The following is a 19,419-nucleotide window of genomic DNA, read 5'->3' on the forward strand; positions in this document are numbered from 1 at the left end:
ATTAAACAAATAACACAGCCTACTATTCAATTCTCAAAATTTTCGTTTTAATCACGAATATAACCATCTTTTTTGACTTTTTTCAACAAAGTTGTGCCGGTAAGGAAAAAAATTGTATTCAAACCTTGTTAAGAAAGTGTCCTTGCAGACCTTAGGCACTTACAAACCTCGTCTACGACTCGGTTTATAATCTTTGCCTGCGGTCTGCAAGAAACCACTTTCTTACCTTGGTTTGAAATATACTATTTCTACGACCATACTTATAACGGGCCTTCCAATAAATTTATATTTAAAGCAACCTATTCAATTGTTTGCAACATTTTTCCAGCGTAGAAAATGACACAAGAAACGTCTGACATTTTAACGAAATAAAATTAGGTTAGAAAATATTTTTAATTTTTGTAGTGCATTCTCCCTATTCCCCCTCCACGGAATATGAGAATATGAAATTGGGAAAAAGCTTACTGTGTAACTCCGGAGAATACCTTTATTCTTTTTTTGTCCTCAGGGTAGGCCATTTTTAAATTTAAATTTTTCAACACTTGCCAGTCACTTTTCCACAAAGAGTGTCAGAAGACGTCAACTCCATTCACATTCAATTTGACGTTTGACTTGAGCAATGTCCAAACCAAACTGCGCATGCGCGACGCTCGTTAAATAACGATGTTGATGATAGATCGCGGTAATAACAATCATTGCCATGACCAACTTCATTAAACTATGTTATGGCCATTCCAATTCCATTAAAATGCGCTTCGTATGAAGTATGTTATGGATAGTCATGACCAACTTCATTAAACTATGTTATGGCCATCCCAAATGTCGAAAAAAAGTAAACCAAATGACAAGTCGATGATGGACATAGACAACACAGTAAACCTATAGAACGCAAACTCCCATAGTTTTTTGTGTCCCGACGCCATCTACTGGCTTGTGGTAGGTGCAAAATAAGACACAGCCAGCTGGATATCCTGGCTTTTTTATTTATTTTAATTTTCAAATAATTTATTTATGAAATTAAAAGACTACGAGTACCTACATTTATTTTGAAGTTTTTATTTTCAAATTTTTTCGATACATTTTCATTGCATTTTTATAAATTTTGGTTTGGTATTTCTTTTCCTCAATTGCGACAAACAGAGATTTATGGCTTCCTCACCTTCAAAATTTTGCTCTTTATTTTGACATCGAATTTTGCATGTAACGTTTTCGGTACATTGCAGCCCCTAGTTGCAGCCCGAATTTTGGATTAACATTCTGCCTTTTTATAATTTTAAATATGCTCAGCTTTTCTCATTTTCTTTTTGAAACTTCCACAAGAATTTATATCTTCATTACTACATAAAACAGGATTTACACAATTTACTTATAGCGTCTTCAGTAGAAATATCGTAGATCAGTAGATCGGATGAAAATTCTATAAAAAATAGTTTTCAGTTAAAATATAATTATTCTCGTATCCCACCTCCACCCGGCGGCACGGCAATTTTGCCGGAGTACATACACTATTACGGATAATACTATCAAGTAATAGTGCAGTGCTTATCAACATAATTACCGGCGTCTCGCCTCCACATTTTGACTTTTTTGTGTTTTATGTTCTGTGTCAATGTTAAGGAATTTCCTCACGATATGACATGAGTATAATAATATACCTTTTTGAATTTCAACCACCAATTTGTTGTCTAAGTCCAAAATTTTTAAATTTTAAAAAAGAGATTGCGGTACTATTCCTGTTGCTGAAATTATAAATGGTAAAATCGAAATTTTTTCTAAACACCAAAGATTTCTCATAGCAACGGAGAGTTCTAAATATTTATTAATTTTTGTATTATATGTCTGTGTTATATTGTGTGAATTTGGAACAGCTATATCTAAAAGATATGCTTGCTTTTGTTGTTTATTTAAAATAATAATGTCTGGTCTGTTATGCTGAATATCAATGTCGGTTAAAACTGTACGATCAAAATATAATTTGTAATTGTCATTTTCCAAACAACTTTCGGGATTATAAATATAATGTGGTTGTGTATCCTTTAATAAGTTGAAATTAACTGCTAAATTCATGTGTATAATTTTTGCGAATATATCATGACGTTTTTTATATTCGCTTTGAACCAAAACGGTGCAAGAAGAAATGATGTGTTCAATGGTTTCCCCTTCAGTTCCGCAAATCCTACATTTATCATACGTTTTCGTCGTCATAAAAGTATAAACTGACAGTTTTTGACAATGAAATGGCATATAACATAACCTGATATTTAACTTTTTAAATGTGTGGTTATTCTTGTTGGAAATATGCAAACTCCAATCAAGTTATATGTTTAAAGTTGCCTTAGCAAAACCACAGTTTGTTATGACAAAAGTTGTATTAATTACAAAAAGCTAGAAATAAAGACTCTACAGGTTATGGACCCACTGCGCTGAAAAATAAGAAATTGTACGAATTCCGCAACGAAAAAGTAACTTGAAGCTATTTGTGAGTACTACAAAAACGAAAAATGAGCTACACAAGCGTGAAAATCGAACCTCTTGGAAAAGAAAATTTCGATACTTGGAAAATTCAAATCGAAGCTTTGCTCATTAAGAATGATTCTTGGAAATACGTGAACGGAACAATTCCGAAACCAAAAGAACCACCAGAAGCCGTAACCACGTGGGAATCAAACGATGCGAAAGCCAGGTCAGATTTAATTTTAACAATCTGCCCATCAGAACTTAAACAGATCAAGAATTATCCTACGTCAAAAGACATATGGAACAAATTACACAGCGTCTACCAGTCCCAAGGATCTGCTCGAAAAGCGATGCTCCTGAAAACATTAATTTTGCTGAAAATGAAAAACGGTGAGGATATGAGGGATCACATCCGGAACTTCTTCGACGTCGTGGACAAACTCGAAGGGATGGAACTTTGTATCATCAATGACCTTCTTGCCATCCTTCTGCTCTACAGCATTCCCGACGAGTACGAAACTTTTCGAATTGCTATTGAAACTCAAGAGAAATTACCACAATTAGAAGCACTGAAGATAAAACTCCTGGAAGAGTATGAAGCTCAAAAACGAAATTCAAAGGAAAACGTTTCAGATGCCATGTTTATTAATAAAAATCACGGTAGGTCAAGTCAACCCAAGAAATCTGAAGATTCTAAAACTGAACGTTTCAAATTCGCTTGTCACACATGTGGAAAAATTGGCCACATGGCCAAGGATTGCAGATCGAAACTCTTCAAACCAAAAAATCCAAAAACGAAACCCACAGAATCAACCCGAAAGGCAGAAGTCGTTATGAAACTTCACGTCGAAACGATAAACGATGGTGTTTAGACTCAGGTGCGTCTTCACATATGTGTTCTGAAAAGGCAAAATTCCAAGAAATGAAAACCCCGAAAGTACAGACCCTGAATTTGGCCAACAGCTGCTCAACGAAAATTGTAGGAAGCGGTACTGTACAACTGAGTGTGGAAGAAAATCTCACTGTGAGACTAGACGAAACTCTGTACGTTCCTGACCTACGATCGAATCTCTTGTCAGTCGCGAAGATGACCGAACACGGTTTTGAAGTTATCTTCAGAAGAAACGAAGCCATCGTAACGAATCCCGACACCGGAGAAAATGTAATAGTAGCACGTCGAGATAAAGATATGTACTACATCGACGAGTTGTCCGAAGAAAGCAGAGTGTCGCAGATATCTATGTCATTACAAGAATGGCATGAACGTTTTGGCCACCTCAACGAAAAGGATTTGAAGAACATTATACGCAAGCAGAAAGTTGATGGAATTGACATTAAGGCCGACGAAGCTTTACCCGTTTGTGAAACGTGTGTGAAGGGCAAGCAGACACGGAAGCCATTCACAAGGTCGGTATCTCAATCTACAGAACTTTTAGTGCACACAGACGTTTGTGGATCCATGCGCGTGAACTCTCTCGCTGGTTCAAGATATTTCGTCACTTTCATAGATGACAAGTCAAGATGGTGCGAAGTATATTTCATGAAAAAGAAAAGTGAAGTTATCGAGAAGTTCAAGGAGTACAAATGTTTGGTTGAGAAGAAAACGGAACGAAAAATTAAAACAGTCCGATCTGACAACGGAACCGAGTACACAAGTCACTACTTGGAAGATTTCCTGAAACAAGAAGGCATCAGACACGAACTCACTGTAGAATACACGCCACAACAAAATGGAGTAGCCGAAAGGAAAAACAGAAGCTTGGTGGAGACGGCGAGGTGCCTGATGATCCAATCGGGCCTCTCCGCAAGTTTTTGGGCTGAAGCGATTTTAACTGCAAATCACATCAGGAACAGGTGTCCTTCTCGAAGCCTGGGAGGTGAAATTCCATTTAAAATGTGGACGAGAAGAACCCCAATTGTCAGCTATTTCCGAAAGTTTGGGACAACAGCCTTTGCACTTGATAAAACGCCTGGAAAGGGAAAATTTGATTCAAGATCGAAAAAATGCATTTTTATCGGATACTCGGTACAATCAAAGGCATATAGACTTTGGGATCCAGAAGCAAGAAAAGTTATTCGAAGCAGAGACGTTACGTTCACAGGACGTAATCAAGCAGAAAATGATTTCACTGATTTCATCGACGAAGAAATTTTCAAGAAAAACCCAGAAAACGTCATTGAATTCAACGTACCCGAAACACAAAAGGAAGATAAACAAACAGAAGCCTGCGATCTAGAAGCAGATGGAGAAACTCTCGTAGAAGAAGAAAACGGAGAAGAAATTCCCGTGATAATGAAGAGAGTTCTAGGACGACCAAAGAAGGTTCTTACCGGCAAGCGGGGGAGACCGCGAAAACTGTTCAACATGGTAGAAGTCAACGAAGAGGAGGTAGAACCCGAAGAAGAAGAAAACCACGAGAACGAAGAATTGCATGATGAATTGCTGGTCTGATCGAGTTTGGCGACCCGCAGACAGTTTCAGAAGCTCTATCTAGTCCAGAAGCTGCCGACTGGAAAAAGGCAATGAACGCAGAATACGAAGCTCTGAAAAAAATCAAACTTGGATAATTGTAGATCGTCCCCAGGGAAAGAAAACCGTTGAATCGAGGTGGGTTCTACGAACAAAATTCAAGAAGGACGGATCAGTCGATCGTCGCAAAGCCAGACTCGTGGCGAAAGGTTTTACTCAAAAACCTGGTATTGATTTCAACGAAACGTTTGCCCCCGTGGCAAGACTCGGATCAATTCGTTTGTTCATGGCAATAGCAGTCGAATTAGGTCTCCAAGTACACCAACTGGATTTCACAAGTGCCTATTTAAATGGCGAAATCGAAGAAGAAGTGTTTATGGAGGTTCCAAGTGATTTCTACGACATACTAAATGAAAAGGAGTCACGAAAATTCAGAGGAAACAAAGCGTGGTTGATTAGAAAGGCACTTTATGGCCTGAAACAATCAGGCAGGCAGTGGTACAAGAAACTAGACGAAAAATTAAAACAACAAAAACTGAAACCATTGAACTCCGATCTCTGTGTTTATATCAATAAAGAAGACGGAAACATCGTTATAGTCGTGATCTATGTTGACGACCTCATGGTCGCATCGGACAACCCGAGAAAACTGCAACGATTAAAATCAGAACTATCGAAGTCCTTTGAGATGAAAGATTTAGGTCCGTTGAGTTTTTGTCTTGGCATAGAATTCACACAAAATGTTGAGAAACAAACAATTACCATGTCACAATCAAAGTACATCAAGGAAACCTTAAGTCGTTTCAACATGGAAAATTGTAAAGGTGTAACAACCCCGATTAACCCGAATGAAAAACTGTCGAAGGAAATGTGCTCGAAAACCGAAGAGGAGAAGAAAGCAGTTGAAAAGTTACCATATCAGAGCCTCGTTGGTTCTCTAATGTATTTGGCTGTTTCAACTCGACCAGACATCGCACACGCCGTCAGCATGCTCAGCCAATTCAACACAAACTTTGGGGAACAACACTGGAGAGCTGCGAAACGAGTACTGCGGTATCTGAAGAACACAGAAAATCTAGGCTTAATGTTCAAAAAGTCTGGACAAGAACTTGTAGGTTATGCCGATGCAGACTGGGGTGCAAGTATAGATGATAGAAGATCGTACACAGGATATGTTTTCAATTTCGCTAACGCCGCTGTCAGTTGGGAATCACGAAAACAAAGAACGGTTGCAATGTCCAGTACGGAAGCTGAATACATGGCTCTTTCTGAATCGACGAAGGAAGCTATTCATTTAAGGCGTTTCCTGTCTGAAGTCCTAGATCAGCCGTCAACGACGATCATTTTTAATGAAAATCAAGGAGCCGGACAGTTAAGCAAAAATCACGTGTTTCATAACCGTACGAAACACGTAGATATTCGTCACCACTTCATACGAGAAGCCGTGGAGAGAGGAGACATCAAGGTGGAGTACCTTCCCACTGATCAAATGCCAGCCGATGTTCTGACAAATGGATTGTCATCGCCAAAGCAGAATAAGTGCATGTGCACATGAAGAAAGACACAAGATGCAGTTTGAGGGGGAGTGTTGGAAATATGCAAACTCCAATCAAGTTATATGTTTAAAGTTGCCTTAGCAACCACAGTTTGTTATGACAAAAGTTGTATTAATTACAAAAAGCTAGAAATAAAGACTACAATTCTAAATTTCACTAGATATCGCCACTTCATCTCCATCACATGATCAATTTCATTAAACTATGTTAACGAATTTCTTTTCTAGTACCACAAATTTCCCGAAGAACCTCAAACCATTCAGCTCTAACTCCACTGTCGCTGAGAAATTGAAACAAAGGTTTTTCAGAATTGCCACAAATAACGCATTTAATGAGCATTTTCAGTTTTTTGATTGACAAAAATTCAAATTTGACGGCAATTTTACCTTGATGTCTAACAAACAGATGGCACCACTTCATCACTATCCCATGGCCTACTAAATCTGAACTGCGCTGCGCTTATTACGGCCATAACAAACTAGCTGAATGATTGATTCGGCTAACCTCAAAAAATCTACCCTTAACTAGCGCCATCTCTTTAAAGATATTAAACTACAAATCAACTAAATTGCCACAATAATTTAAATTTCCTTGAATTTCATCAAGGTTGAAGTACTAACATGGGAAAATAGTGCGTTGCATGTGGAGAAAATAACAACAGTTATTTTCAAATGCCCAGCAACCTCCAAACCAAATCCAAAATTGATAAAATTATTTAAAAAAAACTAAATGAAACATTTCACTGTAATACATGTTTCTTCTTTATTATCTACAGCAACTCCAGGACCCTTGTTACGATTAGTTTGGCTTCAAGACCGTGGGGTCTGTAAATTTGTGGGGCTTTTAAAAGACTTGGCTAATATTGCCACACAAGTTTTATCATATTTAATTCCAAAAAATCCTTGTCAACCACTGGTTACTACTTTGCATCCACATTTAATACAGAATTCCATATTTACCTGTGATAAACACAAAGATAAAATTTGTAAAGTTATTATCCAATTAGTAATTAAACCAATTTTAAACATTTGTTTATAAAAAAAAACAGATTACATAAAACGAAATCCATTCAGAATAAACTCACAAGTAGGAAGGTTCTAAAATTATAAACTTACGAGAAAGGTATTGTCTTCCTGCAGATAGATAGTTTTACTTTTAATTTTTCTACTGTGCTCTATCCATTTTCAGATTTTGCAATTCCATTTTATATATAAATATTATGTTTCATAATTTGATTATTGTAATTATTAGGTATTCTTACGTTCATGAAACGTATTCGTGAAAATTTATTTCGCGTCAAAATGACAAAATAGAAAGTGTTAACCTAACAAAATAAACACGTTACGTGATTGTGATTGGATAATTTCAATTCAAATTACATTTTTCTTTTCTATTTCGCTAACAGATGGAGTTGGTTAAGGGTGAATTCAAGGTTGGTAGAACTGACTAATTTGTATAATAGGTTGCCTCGTTGAAAATTTCGGGGCGGGGGGGGAAAGTAACTCGTGACGTAAAATCAACCCAGAAATTTTGGGTGTTCGAATAGAACCCAAGGTTCATAAGCTCCGTGGAGTTTATTGGGTGGCTTTTTGGGCTTTATTCTAGCGAGCGAACACCTAATGCATGATCGACAGACTCTGTCGTAAAAGTTTAGTACACTGTGACGTCACGAGTAACTTTTGCGGGGGGAAAAAATTCAGACTATTGCTTTAAATGGCAACGAGGCAACCTATTATACAAATTAGTCAGTTCTACCAACCTTGGGTGAATTTTTTGAGGTTAGCGGAATCAATTGCTCCATTGAAAATCCGAGCTTTGTTACGGCCGTAATAAGCGCAGCGCAGTTCAGATTTAGTAGGCCATGACTATCCATAACATACTTCATACGAAGCGCATTAATGGAATTGGAATGGCCATAACATAGTTTAATGAAGTTGGTCATGTCATTGCTCAAATTTTGTGGGTAGAATAGGAGAAAATCATAAAATGCTGACGCACTCGTGGATTCATTCCCAAGCACAATTAATTCGTGACCAGTTTGAAATGCATTGAAAGTGATGCCAATCATTCCTTCTGCAGCAACGTTTTATGACCGTGAACGTCCTTGAACGGCCCATCGGGTATCGCGCCAGAGGCGTTCCTTTAACCCCAGCAACAAGGTCTTAGTGTTAAGCGTTTGAGAAGAATAATTTTTCATGTATGAATGTACTATTGGGAGCACGGAATTTCGGGCAGACTTAAAATTTGACTGATATACAGGCCTATTCTGTAAGACACTTGGTTAAAAGTTAAACGTTAAAACAACGGTTAAAATATTTTAACCCATTGCGCTATTCTCTAAGCCAAAATTTTAACCAAAAGTTGTTAAAATTTAACTCAAATTGCTAATTTTTTGCGGGTGGTCATACCCAGCCGTTAAAAATTAACTTACGTCAAAACGGTCCCAAATTATAATGGCATTCGCAATGAATATTCTTTTGGTGCATGAACTGGAATGAAGGCGACAAATGTACTCGTAAGTAAATTTTTCGACAAATCAAATCTGTCAATTCCATAAATTTTTCTCAATTCTTAAGGGTAATTTTGCCACCGGCGGTAAAAGGAATCATCCTGTACAGCTTTCTCATTGTAGCTTGAGCTGTAAGAACCGGATGCGCAGTGGTCTTACAGCCCCTTCACTAATTTTGTCGCATTTCTTTGCCGCTTCCAGGACCTCTTTATCTGACCTTTTTATTCAACTCTGCGCATCCCTCACAGCTCAAGCTACAATGGGCAAGCTGTAACATATTTGAGTTGATACCTAAAGTGCATCTATCGATATTTAAAACGACCTTTTGATTCCTTGAGTGGTTTATTGCCGCTTAACGAGGGTTGTCGTATACAAGTGGTACCAATTACCAATTACTTTCATTTATACAGTGAGGGGCAAAAGTAATGCAACAATTCGATAAATCATAAACTGTTGAGTTTTGAGAAAAGAACAAAAACCGGTGGATTTTTAATTTCAATTTCACGTTCTTGAGTAGTCTGTGCCCATACCAATGTAGTCTGCAACTATTAGTTGAGGTTAGGTATAATTTTGCAAATAATTATCACTGTTGTTCCTCCAGCTGACAGTGATTTGCGACGTTGCCATATATATTTGTACGCTTCCGTGCCTGACTTCATTCTTCAAAATAACCTAGCCGCTAAAATAATGCTTTTTAACCTACCCGTTAATAGTTGGTCTACAGAATAGAATTTTGGTTATTTGTAGATAACCGGTTGTTAAAAATTAATTTATTAGCGGATGGTTAAAATTAACAGACGAGTTACAGAATAGGCCCGATAAAATGTGAAATAGGCTTTAGGTGCTAGACGTATTAATAACCTAATTTTAATATCAACTATTGTCTCATATCATTTTGCAAATTGCATTCATCAATTCTGAAAAGCTGCAAGTGCTTAGATGTGATTTTCTGAGAACTAAACCGTCTTTTTTATTAAACTTTGGAAATCAATAACTAAAATGTAAAATAATTGTGCATAATTGTGACAGTTTATTTTGAAGTTCCGTCAAAATTAATTATTATGACATTTATGACAATAAAGCGTAGACTACATTGGGTTTTTTTAAATGACATGTAAATTGCTGCCCGAAATTCCATGCTCGCCATAGTACTTAGTTTTTTCTGAATCTCTCGTATCCCTGCTCCACCCGGCGGCACGGCAATTTTGCCGGAGTACATACACTATTACGGATAATACTATCAAGTAATAGTGCAGTGCTTATCAACATAATTACCGGCGTCTCGCCTCCACATTTTGACTTTTTTGTGTTTTATGTTCTGTGTCAATGTTAAGGAATTTCCTCACGATATGACATGAGTATAATAATATACCTTTTTGAATTTCAACCACCAATGTGTTCTCTAAGTCCAAAATTTTTAAATTTTTAAAAAGAGATTGCGGTACTATTCCTGTTGCTGAAATTATAAATGGTAAAATCGAAATTTTTTCTAAACACATTATACATTTACTTCTTTTATTTTTGTTAAATTTTTTCATGTACTTTATGTTACAAATTACCTACAATAAATGCATCTGTCTTTTACAGTGGACGATACGCCACTGGTAACTTCCCCACCAACCACCCTTGTTTAGCAACCTTTTATGGCTCTCCACGATTTGGCGGGTGGCATCACTTTTTCAAACTGACCTTCCCTCCTCTCATTTTAACCTCCTTGATAATAATTTATGTAAAGAGTCTTTTTTTAAATTTGGCGTCGAAGTAGTAGGCGTTGAAGAGTCGATTAAGATCGCACCACTCGTGTAAAAACATCCGTTACTATCGCGGTCAAAGAAAAGTGCGACAGTATGTTACTGTAGATACTTCCACTTCAGTTTTGGAAGTGTCTACAGTAACATACTGGCGCACTTTTCTATGACCGCAATGGTAAAAATTTCGTCCGTCATTTCAAAAAAATCGATTTAGTCCATTCCTTAGTGTCATTATGATTGATGTTTTTACTTGTCACTTTTGAAAGTCATCGGTATCAAATTTTAATAATATTAAAATAGTAACTCTTGCACAAAGAGAAATGTCCCAAGCTGAGATTTCGATGGACCTTCGATGGAGACAAAATGAAACTATTGAAAGACGCCAAGGCTCTGGGAGGCCTAGCACATCTACTGCAGAAGAAGATAATATGCTTCTCAATACAGGGTGTTTTCGAAGTTGAGGTGTTCCTTGTAACAGGAGGTACTATACATTATTCTTAAGAATTTCAGCCTAAATCGTCTTAGTAAAATGTTTGTATTAACGGAGATAATTGATTGCAAATTTTTATAGTTTTCTAAAATTTTGAGTCCGGTCCTGTCTATTTCTCCGCTGTACTAGATTAATAAACTGACGTGGCCCAGGATGGAATCTTTCCGAAAATCGCTCTGCGTACTCTCTGGACGCCGCAGGTATATTCTGATAGCATTGCCCATACTTTAGCAACATATCTGTGAGCTCGTTATTTTCGTAATGATAACCCATTCCGACTAATTAGATGACAATTCTGACAGTATTTTTGATTAACGTCCATGCTCATTAGATTTTTTTTTGTCAATTTTAGTTGCTAACAAATCAACGCAAAATTAAACAGGACCGGTTCCAAAAATTTCAAAAAAATTAACTTATTGTATCTTCATTGCCGTACACATTTTACTAAGGTGATTTTGGCTAAAACTCTTTAGAACAACGCATACTATCACATGTTAAAAGAAACGCCTCAACTTCGAAAACACCCTGTAGATTACGCAATAGCCCTTTTATGACGGCTGTTGAAGCGGTAAATACAAGCAAGTACAGGGTCAATATAAATGATTGTTCCATCGTAGGTGGTTGTGCGCTATGCTTTAGGTGCGCCGCTACGCCCATTAGTTGTGTCAAACATTTATAATGACCCCGTACAACGGAAAGGAGCGGTCGATTTTCGGCAAACATATGGGCATGGATTTCAGTAGATAGCACTAGTTTACACAGTATCTGTTGCCTCATATTTTTTTGCCGTTTCCGAGTAATTTTTGTCTGCTGTTGCCGAAAATGCCTCTAGTTTTTTTCTACCAGCTCTAGTTTTTGAGTTACACATAACCCATACTTTTGTTGGTGCAAGCAGATTTTTCTCTTTCAATCGTGAAGCTAACGATTCAGAAACTTGTTTTGAGAGGTTCAAATCTCTTGGGAGATCATTGTTGCATTTCTGTTACATCCAACTGTACCCACGAAGGGCTGGACGGGTGCTTACACCCCCACCCTCATTTTTCGTAGAACTAGGTAGTATATAAGATGTAAAATTTGTAAATAGTAGAAACTTAGACTTAGTTAGAAGATTTAGATTAGAAACCAGTAAGAGACAAATAAGGCGCTCAACAAAAGTGATAGTAATTTTTTCTCTCGCAACAAGACAAGAATAAAGACGTCTACCACAAAACGTCCAATTCTGTCGCAACAACACAACACAAAACAAAGGGGTTACAGTCCTAACAGTCCAATTCTGTCGCAACAACCCTACACAAAACAAAGGGGTTACAGTCCTAACAATCATCGAACTCCTTTTATGAAAATCGTTGAGGTGTTGATGGTGAATACTGAATAGTCAAATTTAGAATCGTTTTCTGATCTTGTTTCTGAAAAATCGTCATCTACTGAAGTTTGTAAAATTTGCTCAGCAGTGAAAGGAATCGGCGGAACTGAAACATCATCTGAATGTTGTGTGGGAAGCTTTACAGACGTAGGAGCACTTCGATATTCCCATTTATGGCAATTTTTTTGATTTATACCCTTCACATTGAAACTGCAAAAATAACAATCATCTAGATGATTTTTGGGTTCTCGCCATATTGCTGGAATTCCAAATTTAAAGGTACTTCTTTTACCTCTGTTCCACAGTCTTAAGTATTCGACACACGATTTACATACACAATTAGGAGCCTACGACTTGTTATTTTTATCCAAAGGCATGGCAAAGTACAAAAAGTAAGCAGTAGCAGAAATGTTGCGGATCGTTGAAGCAAAACCTTCTTGAAGAACTCATTCTAACTGCAGTTCCGTTCATAGTCGTACATAGTGATCAGTGATCAAAATATACCGAAACATTACGTGAAGTAATATTCGAAAAAATCACAAAAACTAGAGCTGTTGATAAGATTCTGACGGCAGATATAAAAAAAGAGCCTAAAAAGCTCTCATATTCAGCCATTAAATTTGCGGCAACAGACAAAAAGTGAAATTTTGTAAACTAGTGTAGTAGATAGATAGATCTAGAAGATCAGCTCAACAGAGATGTTTATGTTATGATTCTTGAAGACGTGATAATGCCTTCAGTTTCAAGAATTTTTCCGAATTTTAACTTCATATTTCAACAAGACAATTGTTCAGTGCATACAGCACATAGGGTAGCAGAATGGTTCAGGAATAATAGCATAAACGTTCTTGATTGGCCGAGTCGCAGTCCTGATTTGAACCCTAAAGAAAACATGTAGGGACTTTTGGTTCGTAATTTGCAATAACGACAAGTGATTCAGAATAGGGCAGAACTTTTGATTGCGATTACTAATGCATGGCAATACCTAGGAATTATCACAGAGATTTATGCCTCCCCATGTCGCGTCGTGTAAGGCGAGTTATTGACGCCAATGGAGCGATGACCAAGTATTGATTTTAAACTTCATTCATTTTATCTTTTGATTTAGCTAAGTACATAGTTAAACAAAAATAAATGTTTCATTTCCTTGTCTTTGCCTTAATGTTTTTCGTTTGATTTTTTTAAAACTCGTATAATTTCCACGGTTCTCTGGTGCTTTACTCCAAAAATAGCCGCAAGTCTGCCCGTAGTGCCACTAGCGGTCGTGTGGTAATTGTGTAAGAATGGAACTTGTCCTTTGTATTCACAAAATTTGAACTGATTGACTGAATGACATTGTCAAAATGACAATAACGATAAAAAAGCGAGGTTATTGGTGCTTAAGGGTAGTTTACACTTTATGTCGAGGCCTTGAAAGTGACGGACGAAATTTTTTGGCCGCAATAGTACATTACATTCCACCAATTTGGATAAAAAATCACACTGAGAGTGTGACAGTGCGGATGTCAGGTGAACGGAACGAATTATTGTGTAAATTGGGCTTTTTTTGACATGAGTGACCCAGTTTGAAACGAGAGAGAAACACAATTTGGTTAAATTATTTTGAGCTTAAAAATGATTCATAATATAAAATTGTGTCAACCTGATCCATGATATCTTTTTGTAGGATATTTTAATCAATGTATTTAGTTAGTTGGTAGGTACTATCGCGGCCAAAATACTTTGGTCGTCAATGTGACATAAATGATATTCAATTGTAAAGCGAGCTTTAGGATGTTTAACCTTATTTTTTACTGTTGTCAAAATTATTTTAATCTATCAGTGTCATACAGGTGGGGTAAATCCCAGCTGCGGAGGCAGGGTTCAAAAGCAAAAGATCAACATGGTCACGGTTTAGACAACCTGCAGAAGCAAGTAAGACGATTCTATATTTATCCAAATCTGAAGGTGCCATATTTTTGACAAGAATAATTTGAAATTGTCATGTATATTGACATTAATACTTGATTTACATTTGAAGTGTCAAAAAGTGACGACCAAAGTATTTTGGCCGCGATAGTACTTTCTTGGTTGCAGTATAATTTATCTTACTCCTGATATAAAGAAGAACACGAATTAAGCTTGCTCGTAATTGTAATTGTGAACATACGTGCCCAAGACCAACTAAAATCAATATCTAAAAATATGAATTTTTAGGTTCTTGCAGAACGAGAAAAACGACTGAGTACAGATAGTTTAAATAGTTCAACTGATGAATTAAGTGAAAAGTCAAAGCATTGTCCAGCTCAGCATTTACTGGAAGAGATACGCCAAGCAGTTAACGAAGCAAACGCCAAAGGTGAGAGTCAATTACATACTTTTATTTTTTTCTATGTTGATAATTTTTTTAGTAAAGAAAGTTGTCCCTGTTGCATTATCCCCCCCAGGTAGTACGCCATGGCAGCATCAAGGAAGTATATCGCCCACTCCGCCGTCTCCTTCCAGTTTATCATCTGGCTCAATGTCACCGTCAAAACATGATACCTCCTGGGTGACAACGGATCTCAGTTTATCATCTTGTAGTATTAGTAGCGACAAACGAAGCTCTCATTTCTGGCACGCAACACCTGTAAATGAGTGGAACAAAGAGCAGGTACATAAATTTTAAATAACAATATAAAATGAAGTTAAGGAGACCACGAAGAGGGGATAAAAAACCTAGTATTTCGTCCTTGCCTTCAGTACGCGTTCAAATTCTAGTTTCACAAAAATCTGCCGTTTCTCGCACATTATAATTGCAACTGTTCTCTGAACAACAATTACATCAAGCAAAATACAGTCCGGCTCCAGTTACAACAAACCTCAACGGATGACAAGAATTGATTCCTTATTTCAAAAATTTCTAATAAACGAATAACATATTAGTCATTCGCGATCTTTTTGGGACCGAGTTGGCTATGATTTTTTTTCTTTTCATGTTGGACTAACTGATTCTCAGTGATGCAACGGATGCAACTTTTTTTTTCTGTCAGTATCTATTCAACATTTTGTTGCATCCGCATTGCCAGATTTATTACTTTAATATTCGTAAGAAAGTAAATGATTTATTATAAAGGTGTTTTTTTTTAAATTTGGCGTCGAAGTAGGCGTTGGAGAGTCGATTGAGATCGCACCACTCGTGTAAAGCGTAAGATTTAAACAGCTGATCCGTGATCCGTAACCTGTATAGTGCGTTCACAATCGACAGTTCAACGCCTGCTTCGACACCAAATTTAAAAAAACACCCGTTACTAAGGACAACGTAACATTTTATCTGTCCTGCCCATTTCATTTTCTTAGTTACCAATCAAATAGGTTGTTAAGACGATCTGATTTACACAGTAAAAATTTCTGACATTCGAATTATTGTCTTAATGACATTTTATTTTTTAGAACCTAAAACAATAATTGTGGACTTGACAGCAAAATTCTAACCTTAACTTTTTTACGTGGCAAATGTGATGAAAAGTTGTACAGATTGAATCTGGCTTTGATTCTGATTGGTCAATTTTAGTGGACGGAGCAGATAAAAAGTTATAACGGCAATACTACAGGGTTATTCTAAATGATTGTAGTCGAAGTAGGCATGAAAACTGAATGTAAAATTTATGGTTGCCGCTCAACTTAAAAAAACATCAAAATGATGCGAATAAGTGAGTACTGAGTACACACCGTTCACACAGGGGAGTTGCGTGCAAAACAACTCAATATTTTTAAAATTGATTGCAAAACAACTTAATATTGCTGAATTCAATCGTTAATTTCTCATTGTATGTACGTTTTTTTTTAGGATTCTGTGATAACCCTACAGGGTTATGTTAGGAGGTATTACATAATTAAAACAAGACGACAAAGTGTACTTTATTTAATGAGTTCGTGTGTAAATTGGGCCTTTTTTGCACAAGTGGGCCATTTCAAAAAGCGCGTGTGAAACGAGCGTTTTAAAGGCCCACGAGTGCCAAAAAAGGCCCAATTTACACACGAACGAGTTGAATACAACGTTTTTTTGTTCGACGAACCCGTTAAAGGCTCCAAACCGCCTAAAATCTTTTAAAATTAGCTTGACGTTTCGTTTTGACAAGTTGTGACATTTATCAAAATCCGTTCACACAGGAGAAAATTCTCAAATTCTGACAGAGTCGAAAAAAAATAATGTAAGAAGTCCCATGTCAAATCAAGGCCATCTGAATCAAAAAGCTACGCTTATAAGGCCGTTTCAATGTACATGATAATTGTTTCTGCAGAGTGGCCATAAAACAAAAGAAGGCAGAACCTGATTGCGCGCCCTCGGTGGCCGATTAACGAATCAAAGCTACAATATTGGCGGCAATTTAAAATATTACCCATCTATTTTACATGAAATGGTAAAAGCGTGTTTCATTTGTGGGGCAAAAGATGTTCGCTTATTTGAAATTCGCAGCAATATGAAACAAAGACAAAAATGGTTCGAAGCTTTTGAAACGTTTTGCGGTAAGCAAATTTATGGAGACAATGATAAGCACAACTTTTTAATTTGTATTTGTAATATAAAAGACTACAAAAATTACGGATTACTCAGAAATTTGTGAGCAGCATTTTCAACAAGACTTTATAATTACAACCCCCAAAAGACGACGCTTATGTAAAGATGCTGTTCCTTGTTCTTCTATTTTTGTATGTATCTACATATAATTAAAAAAGAGTTGTGGTGTTTATTGCTACATGAAATATACATTGAAGCGAAGTCAACCACGAAATATGAGAAAACAAAATGAGCTTCCTCTTCTCATTTTCCGATTAATTACTTATTAGTTTTCACAGTCATAATCAGGGACCTCCAGTTATTAATTACTGTCATCTTATTAATGTTGTTGTTTTTTAGACTTTTCTCACTGAAACTCCGGTTGAAATTTCTGTACCCCAAAATCCTGTAGAGTCTTTCGTCATTCCAACCGTTCCAATAACATCCAAATCAATTCAAGTAAATAGTATTTCTGGGGAGTATATGCCACCAAATGGTTGAGATAATGGGCCCTCATTTGCTAGAAAATCCAATACTTTCATCTTGTCTGCTACATAAAAATCAGATCTGCGACCTGATAATAACTGCAACGCTGAAACCAGTGTTAGATAATACAAATTTGTCAAGAAAAAAACAGATTTATTAAAGAAGAAATGTGCAATCCAGAACAAACTCCTTTGCAGAAAAATATTAAAGTTATAAATTGTTCTAACCTACCTTGTGTTATGATTTCATGTTTTTTTGCAATTCTAATTTATTAGTATTTTGTTAGTCCAGAATGTATTCAAAATAAGCTGGGATCTTGGATATTTTATTGCATTCATGTTTTAATCATATATCTATTAACTACTAGCTGACCCGGTGAACTTCGTATCACCTACAATCGCTGTTCGTTAGTCTCGTTAAAACTCAAAAACGGCTTCACCGATTTGAATATTTTTTTTTGTAACATTTTGATTGGCCATAATCAATCCTAATCAACCTTCCAACTTCAATTCATTGAGATCAATAGTACTGGCTATATCTTATACGGTTTGAATTTCGTTCGGTTATTAAATGAAACTTGTTTACAATTCCAATGAATTTGATGTCTTTTATGTACATGAAATATAAATACAATTGGTACCACTGTGATCTAAACGCATTTCTGATTTCCGGTTGTCAGCTTTGACAGAGTTGACAGGCGAATTTGACGTTTACGAGGTATCATTCTTTCCAAATTAGAAGAAGAGTGGTCGATGCGGAGAGTAACCCAATATTATAACATCGCGAAGAGCTGACTCGACCGACGTTGTCTTGTTCATATTTCAATATCTAAATTTGTTTGTGGTCGTTTTGTGAATTTGTGAAAAGCTATTGGAAATGTGTAAACAAAGTAAAAATGAGGAATTTTACATGGGAGATAATTATATCGGCAGTATTCTACACTGCTGAAATGCTGGAAATGTGTGATGTGCCTGGAATGTGATCGAGTTGGAACCATGCGGTTTTGTTCCAGAATTTAAGTCACAATTTAATTCAGTCAGAATTTCATGTCCAAACTAATTATTTATTTTCTTCCATTAAATTTGAAATCACAATGAATCTCAAGCAGTTTTCTTGGGTGATTCAAAATGATTATGAATAAGTATTGCAACTATGTACGAAAATGTACGTGGCAACTGTGTGAATGGGATAGAGTTGACATTTGTATGAAATTTCATAAGCGTGCATTTGATTTTTAAATTTCATTACACATTGATTTGACAACTTTCAAAATTGCGCGACTATGAACTGTCAAAAAAATGTCAACTCTATCCCACCCACACAGTTGCCACATCAATTTTTGTACATAGTTGCCAGATTTATCCACAATTATTTTGAATCACCCAATATTTACATTTCGATTTCGATTGCAAGATCGATGTTCAAAGCAAACAATCCGATTGGTTTGATTTCCAATTTCACAATCAGCTGTCACATGACATTTGTGCATGTAGGCAAATAAATTGGAATAGAAATAAAACAACTACTACATTTGTCGGACAGATCGCGTAACAACGCAAAAGTAAAAGCAAATGTAATTTTATTTTAATTTACTGGATTGCGTTTTCCAGATTTTTCTTCAAATCTTCCAGGTTTTTTTCCATTGAAAACAAAAAAAAAGCATCAAGCAAATATGTAGCTCCTATTGTCAGTTATGATCGAGAGTGCATACAAAAATTATAATTTTTTAAATTTGTAGGAATTTGCCGACTTTTCTTTGTAATTGTCCCGAATTTTTTTTCCGAAAACTTAACCAAAACCCTAACAAACATAATTCAG

At 36.4% G+C, this 19,419-nt stretch overlaps 1 protein-coding gene across 8 annotated transcripts in view; it reads left to right on the forward strand.

The window, feature by feature from the left end:
- The window catches only part of Spn (Spinophilin), a 166,421-nt gene that overhangs the window by 138,470 nt on the left and 8,532 nt on the right, over positions 1-19,419 (forward strand). For 7 of the 8 annotated variants that reach the window (XM_069036634.1, XM_069036635.1, XM_069036639.1 and 4 more), the window contains 2 exons: positions 14,793-14,934; positions 14,987-15,228. In XM_069036634.1, the coding sequence (XP_068892735.1) occupies positions 14,793-14,934; positions 14,987-15,228 (384 nt within the window). The remainder of the gene's footprint in view (positions 1-14,792; positions 14,935-14,986; positions 15,229-19,419) is intronic. The other variant, XM_069036638.1, reaches the window with a different exon arrangement.

The sequence above is a fragment of the Tenebrio molitor genome, chromosome 1 (assembly GCF_963966145.1).
Source record: "Tenebrio molitor chromosome 1, icTenMoli1.1, whole genome shotgun sequence".
In the NCBI taxonomy this organism is placed as follows: Eukaryota; Metazoa; Arthropoda; class Insecta; order Coleoptera; family Tenebrionidae; genus Tenebrio; species Tenebrio molitor.